At 37.5% G+C, this 7725-nt stretch overlaps 1 protein-coding gene across 1 annotated transcript in view; it reads left to right on the top strand.

Annotated features, from left to right (window-relative positions):
• The first annotated feature begins 4840 nt into the window (after positions 1 to 4840).
• The window catches only part of DTHD1 (death domain containing 1), a 45785-nt gene continuing 42900 nt past the window's right edge, over positions 4841 to 7725 (top strand). Inside the window, exon 1 of the mRNA XM_074950124.1 lies at positions 4841 to 5123. Coding sequence (XP_074806225.1) covers positions 4841 to 5123 — 283 coding nt within the window. The remainder of the gene's footprint in view (positions 5124 to 7725) is intronic.

Here is a 7725-nt window from a genome sequence, read left to right as displayed (position 1 = left end):
TGCTCAGAACATTTCAAATATGGCCTTGCTAGTCCCTTATATTGCTGTGATGAAGTCATTTCTTCAACATAACATAGAGGCACCATGTTAAGGTGTCTGTTTGCTATGTCTATGGTTTTTGGATCTCTGCAAAACATTTCAGGGGGTTAAGCAATGCAGAAACCAGCTTTTTCTTCCTATAGTTTTGAAGGAAATAACCATTTAAAGTGAATTCCTTTTTGTAATCTTACATTTCTCCTTCTCACTGCTGTTAATCTGAGGGAGAATTTAAGTTTTATCACTCTTCCTTGCAAGGGAAAAAGACTTATTAAGGGTAAGATCTTGCTACTGTTACTCACATGGAGTAGCTCAGGAGTAAGGAACAATCCACATATAGAAGTCAGACTACTACTGTTGCAGTAAGATAATACTTGGCAAGAATAAGAGGGCTGAGTCTGGCCCTACGACACATTCATGTATTATTTATATTGTGGTAGCACCTAAAGTCCAAAAACAGTTTGTATATGTATAACAGGCACTGTATAAAAATTTAAATAAGTTCATGCCCCAAAGTGTGTAGTCATCTAGTCCAAACCTTGCTAGTATAGTACAGGATTATTTTACAAATCTTAAATCTCTCCCCTCCATAAGAACATCCTGTAAGTCTTAAACGTGTCATTCTTCATTATTTGTATCTCTTCAAACAAGGAATTATTCTGGCACAAGTACAGTATCACAAGGAACAATCTGCCACAAATATAATTCATCCGCTGAAATTAATTGGGCATGAGGCTATTTTAGTTTAAAAGGAAACTGTGCTTGTGTTACATAAATACCTAAATACAACAAATTCTTTAAAACTGCCCATCGTACAGCCTGTATATATCTTGCTGTAGCATAGCAACTACTGTTGCATTGTAAACAAGCTGTGAAAGCTGACTTACATTTGAATACATTGCTCCTTCATCTTCATGCAGGAGATATTTTTCAACAGCAATCAAGTGTTCGAATTCAGATGTCCAACAAGAAAGTTGTAATTTCCTTGTGCTCTAAGGGACAAAAAGCATAGTAATAAGAATGTAACTTCCTTAACTGTTCCTATAATATATAATGATAAATTTCTAGAGAGAACTTTCCGATTATGGACCTTTCGACCATGAAGTCACATTTTCACAAAGGTCTCCTTATTTCCATATTGTATTCAAGATTACAGAGAGAGCCAATATAACTTTCAATTCCAAGGTATAATATTATTTATTCATTCAACCACATATTGGAAAAACAAATTGTTTCACCTTGCATTATTGAATGGGTTTAGGTAAATGTGTTTTCTAAGTTAACTAATGTATTCTCCCAAATATGCATAGGGAATTCATGAAGGTAGCATGCATTAATGCAAATAGAAGTTGGGTGTATAATTCTTTGACAAATCAGGAAAATAGACATTAGGTATCTCAGAGCCTCCACCTTCTGGAAGAACTTGTATGTATAACACTGTCCTTTCTGAGGGATATGATAGATCACAGGATTCTAATAAGATCTCCTACATTCAGCATAGTTTATTTTAGTATCAGGTTAATTAACTATGCTTCATTATACAAGTTTTGAAAGAAAATTTGAGTTTAAATTCATCTACTCTTTTCAGCAATGCTAGAAATAGGGGTGCTGCTGCACCCCTGGCTTAAAGTAGTAATAACAGACACCAAATACATGGTTTTTATCATCAGCACCCCCTCTATAAAATTTGTTCCAGCACCCCTGATTCTTTTTACATAAAAAAGTAATGGCTATTCTCTTCAGTCATATTTGAACACCCACTAATTAAGCAACATATTTTGGTGAAGTTAACACAATGGACCCAGATCCTTACCTGATGTAACCTGGTATTACTCAATTGAAGTCTAGGAAGCTACATCGATTTCCACCCTTGAGAATCTGGCCCAGTAGCATGGATGACAGAATGCAATGCTATTATGTAGATCAGTGGTATGATTTCTCATTCTGTTCCTTATACCTCCTAAAATTTTGTCTTGGAAGAGGAAATCATTCACTTCTAGTCTAACAAAATATGACTGATCTACATAACATTGTATGACTCTCATAGAAACTGTTCCTTGCTCTCCCAACCAAACCCCTCCCACTGAAAGTACAGCTATTAACTAGCCCAGGATAATCCGAATTTCTAATGGATTAATGACTTCCTTACATCTTTCTGAATGTTAGTGTTACATTTGTCAGCCTAATCAAGCAAATTATGATTTCTTTAGCTTTCCTTTTCAATGTAGTATCACTGCTGTTTTCAGTTTTACATTATAGCCAATCCTTTCAATTTGATTAAGACAACTTCACATTTAATAGTAATTCTTAGCATTCACATGGTGATTGACATCTTCAAACTACTGAGCTGATATTACCGAATTAATCCCCACAATACCCCTATGTGAAATTTCCCTTCACTTTTATACTGAAATAGTATTTAAAAAAAACCAACACAATTGGAGCTATGTTAATAGTATTAATAGCAGGCCCTACAAGGAAAACTATACAGAATGACTGAATAAGACATACTTGATAAGTCTTTAGTATACATTTTGGGTCAAACCCAGCACTATCGTATGCTGTGCTAATGGGGATTAAAGCCCCTCTTTCCCCTTCAACATCATAGCAGGATTCTAATCTACTGTTAAGGGAGAACCAAGGATTACAGTGGTGGCCAACTCCATGATTTTGAAAAAGAGTAATCTGCTATTTTAGGGGTATTGTCCACTACCATTCAGGTAGGTCTGGATCTAAATCTCATTGGGTGAAGTCCTGACCCCATTAAAGTCAATAGAAGTTTTGCCATTGATTTCAGGGAGGCCAGGATTTCAGCCACCAAAGTCAACAGGAATCTTTTCATTGACTTCAGTACGCTTTGGATTAGAACCTCTAGGGTACATCTACATTTGGGAGGCATGACTTCCAGCTCTGGTAGACTACCTGCACTAACTCTCCTTGAGCTAGCATGCTAAAAACAGCACTGTACCTAGGATGGCATGGGCAGAGGCTCAGGCTAACCACCTAAAAACATACCCACCTGGACCGGTTTTCTGCAGCACACATTAGTAGAGGCCTAGCCTGCCTTTTTCTTTGAAGGAGCAGCAGCATACACCCCCACCCCCCAGCGGAATTACCTACTGTCAGCCGTCCTGCTCTGCTTCAGCAGGAGGACTCAAGTATCACCAGCACTGCTCAGCTCTCCTACCATCTGTGCATAAGTTCTCATAAGGACAGTTTTCCCCTGTGGAAGAGACATAGTTGACTCTTCATGGCTTGGTATTAGTTAAAATAAAAGGTCTACCTAGGTTTCACACTACTGTTACTCAGGTTTTACAGTTTTACTTGAAGCTTTAGATGTTAGTAATTCAGTTACTTGAATTTCTAGTGCTTTTTCTTTATCTTTTCAACTAAAATAAAGCATTTCACTGCATGATAGATACAAAGCCACATTTTCTTACATGTTCACTGCCATTAGAAAAGTGTGTTTGCAGATCTTTTTAGCCATTAAGTATATATTTCAAACTCAGTACTGTTACCAGATGTGTGGCTATTTAGACCCCAGAACATCTTTACAATATCGCCAACTTTAAAAAGTTCACTTCCTGCAGGAGCACCTGCTCACGTCTGGGTGTGGGATTAGCTATTGCCCCATCTGGCACCCCCTTCTGTCAGTTACTAACACATGATCCCTCACTCTTTCTTCATGAGTCATCCCTCTAGCTAGGTCACTATGTAGGTAGACCTCCTCTTCCAGCATAACAGAGTTCCATACATCACAGTCTAAAGCCCTTAAAACAGGTCTTCAGCCCCAACTCTGAGCCCCGCTGTCTGTTTACCCTCTTGGCTCAGGGCTTTGAGTGTCTCTACACTGGTCCAAGCCCAGCAACCTATAACCAGCCAAGGCCTGCACACTTGCTACTGTTTCCCTGGGCTTCTTCCTACCCACCCTTTCTTCCCCACAGCTTCTCTGAGATGACCCTTCTTTCAGGCTCAGAATCCTCAGGTTTCCATTTCTGTTTCTTCCTCTCTGTTCCCAGAGAGTAACTGCAGACTCCCTATCTATCTACACCCCTCTTTTACTACAAACTTCCTATCTTTATAATAACCCAGCCTGCGCCTGCCCCTGCCCAGCTAGGCTTCATGTTCAGCTAAGCCTGGCTCTCCCTGCAGGTGCAGTAAATAACATAATTGACCTCACAGGTCTGCATTCGGGGCCTGGGTGGCGTATACTTCATCCCACCAACTGATAAAACACAGTTATAAATTAAATGGATTCACCTGAAATTTATGAACTGGCATGCCTAAGGACTCTTTGTAATTGTTAATGCCAGTTTGTTCTCAAGAGCTTCGGGTCATTCATCGAGATATGCTATCCACATTCTACACTGCAAAAATCACAAACAGAAATTTATGGTCTAACTTTCAGAGGGGTTGACCATTTTTATTGAACTATTTTTTATTTATTTTACTGAACTAGTTTTATTGAAGTGCAGGTGCTCAGATCCCTTGAAAATCACAGCACTGCTGTATATTCCAGTAATGTAATCTTGCCACATTTATGTTCTGAAATCAGTTTGGTACACACCGACATCTCTTTGTACAGTAGTCCTTTTAGTTCCTGGAAAGCCACTCCTTTTTGTCACCTAGTAACTTTTTAATAGTCAACATCAAGCTCAGAGTTTCAGAGCTAGGTACTTGATTTTTCAGTAGGACTACGATGCAACATTTTTCTTATGCCCTAATTAAGTTACAAACTGAAGCTACAATATTTTGGAAGTGTTCTGAATGTGAGAAGTTACAATAATATTTTCTATATTTAAAAATGGAAGTAGCTGAATGTAAGATAATGCCTGGTACAGATAAACCAAGTCAAGTACTGGAACAGATTTGGCATCTAAACCTAATGACAAGAGAAACACTTCTAAAGGGTGACCTTCAAGATAATGAAGATACAGCGGAGTATATGCCTAGATTGATCTTTCTCATGCAAGAACTCAGCAGTTCCCTCAGCCAACAGCTACAACACAATACAGAGATCCTACAAGACACCTGCCAGCTATTGAATACTCTTCAAAACAAACACAAGCAATTGGTTTCAAGTCAAGGCAAGTAAAGATGAGTTTAACCATAAAGAGAATTTATTTAATATATAGTAAGCCAAATTTTGCCCTCTGATGCTCATGTGAAGTCACATTTTACATTAATTGGAACTTCAATATTTGTTCTTTCAGTAGACTATATTTTACTTTTTATTCTCTCCATGTATTTTTCTGAAGAGAGAGTGATTTAAAAAAGGTTTCCATGTAGAATAATGAATTAAACTGAATTAATATAAAGTTTCCTTATCTATATTGTTTTGCATTATTATTTGTATAAAGAAAAACAAGTAAGGGCCAATTCTTGGCTCTTCTGCCCTCTGATCCTGCATAGCTCAAGCAAACCAGAAAGTCTTCCTCCAATCTTTCCTGAGGAAACTAAATTACTCTAGATTTTCCCCTTCTTAATGTACTGTTAAACTGGTCTGCTAATAGTATTTAATTACATAAATTTACATTTAATGGGTCAATTATGTGCTTTCATGTGGGATTCACATTAAAAATAGTATCCTGAACAAAGGATAGCATGCTTTTGCAAACCAAAAATTTCCCAAAAATCCCATCACATCAAGAATATTTAGTAAAATATAGCAGAAAAATACAATCTCTGCATTTAATAATATTTTAGTTTAGCACACCAGGATTAAGAGACTGAGAGATACAATTTCCTGACTCAGATCTTCAGCTATGCCCGTACTTATGAGTCTTAGCTCTATGGTTTTCATAAGATATCCAAGATCATACAAGAGCTTTCTAGTGAGAAAAGACCTGCTTGCAATTTGGTTTTCCCAACTATGTATATGTGATCTGTATTAGCTACTTTTCATTCATTCAGAACTCTCTGATTCTCTTTTTCCAAAAAGATTCTTTTCCATAGTCTCTCTCTTTCATATAAAACAACGAGTTAGTAAAGAAGTTAGGAGACACTTAAACATAGACTGCCACCGTATTCTGAAACTGGGTTATCTCAGGTCAGAAAAACAAGGAAAGCACAGTCCTTAAAGTGATCACATGCTTTTAAAAAATGCACAGAAGGAAATTTCAAGGTTAACATTGTAACAACATGTGGAAAGGCTCTTTTAACACAATGTTGGTGAATAGTCTAAAATTACTATGCAGTGATATGGTTCAGCTTTTAAACACATACAGGTCACGAAATTCAAAGGTACATAGGATAGGCAAACCTCAGTTTTCAGAATGGCTCAAGAATATATGAAAAAAATGGAACTGGGGAAAACTGAAAATTTCAAATAAAAACCTACATTTTTATTTCCAAATTTCAGGTAATGGGGGTTTGCATAACTGGAGTTTACATGTAATATCCATAGCATCTATAGCAATATTTTGTATTACTGTATCTAGTGTCAGCTTTAAAGCCTTAATATGCATGTTCGCTGTACATAAATTGGTGTGTAGGCTGTAAGGAAAATATGAGACAAATTTAAGGTGAAATGGCTTAATGGCTGAACTTTATTTTAGTAAATAACACACAAATTGAAACCACCTAGATGCAGGCAAATAGTTTCTGCTGTAGTGGGCAACCATGGTGATGTTTTTGTAATAGTCTTATGCTCTGGATCCTACTTATAGTATTAGGTAACAGTTTGGTCACTTAAATAGTTTTAAGATTGCTCAAAAGGTTTTGCAAGCCTTGTCAGGTGATATAAGCAGTATTAACTGTTTGCTTAAACCCCTGAAGCCAGTTTGTGTCCAGCTACTGCTCCCCTTTTCTATTACACCAAGTGGACCTCAGATGCAACTGGAAACTGATCTTCCTCATAGCCCCTTAGTCCATCCATCCATTCTGGAATCCCTCTCTCCATACAGTTAGGATCCAAAATGTAGACTCCCCCACAGATGGCACTAGGTGCATCCATATACACATATCTGATGTGGGAGAGATTATGATGAATTTAAATTTTAAAAAATCCCATAATTTAATTACACGTTGGCAGCAATTTTCACAAGTGGGTGGGGGAGAGGAATACACCCACTAAACCTTAGCAGTTCAGGTGCTTTTTTTGAAGTCTACTCTGAGGGTTGAGAAAGTATTGGACAAATAGTGGAAGGAATGGAGCACATCCCCCTCTGCCTTTCTTATTCGGTTTTACCTCAAAGGATTGGTAAAACAATAGGAATTTTTACCCTAGTCGGGCATCTTGAAACCACACTTGAGCTACTCCCATATCATGTTCCTGAGATGACCACTGGGATATTCTCAGAATGATTGCCCCCAAACTGATAATTAAGTTAGTGGAGGATCCTTTTCTCGGTATTAATTTTTAATTGTTGTGAGTTATGGTATGAACTGATTTTTTTACATCCGGTAGAAGTGCTTAGAGCTCTAAGACGAGACACATTACAAATCAAAATACATATAAATAAAACCACTTTTTTTGTTGTAAATGGACAGAATACATGACCTTTACATATTGGCTGAGTTGCAGATATTGGAAGAGCATTGGGTTAGGAATCAGTTGCGCCTCTGACTGCTAGTGTGGTGGTGGGCTGGAAATAGCTGGTGTAGATAATGAAGTAGGGACAGGTACAGGAGAATAGGACTTTATTCTAAATGAAGCCCTTTGTAAGGCCAGAATGGTATAGGGACATT

The sequence above is a fragment of the Natator depressus genome, chromosome 4 (genome assembly GCF_965152275.1).
Source record: "Natator depressus isolate rNatDep1 chromosome 4, rNatDep2.hap1, whole genome shotgun sequence".
Classification (NCBI taxonomy): Eukaryota; Metazoa; Chordata; order Testudines; family Cheloniidae; genus Natator; species Natator depressus.
The sequence above is the reverse complement of the archived record's forward strand: the minus strand, read 5'-3'. Positions and strand labels throughout refer to the sequence as shown.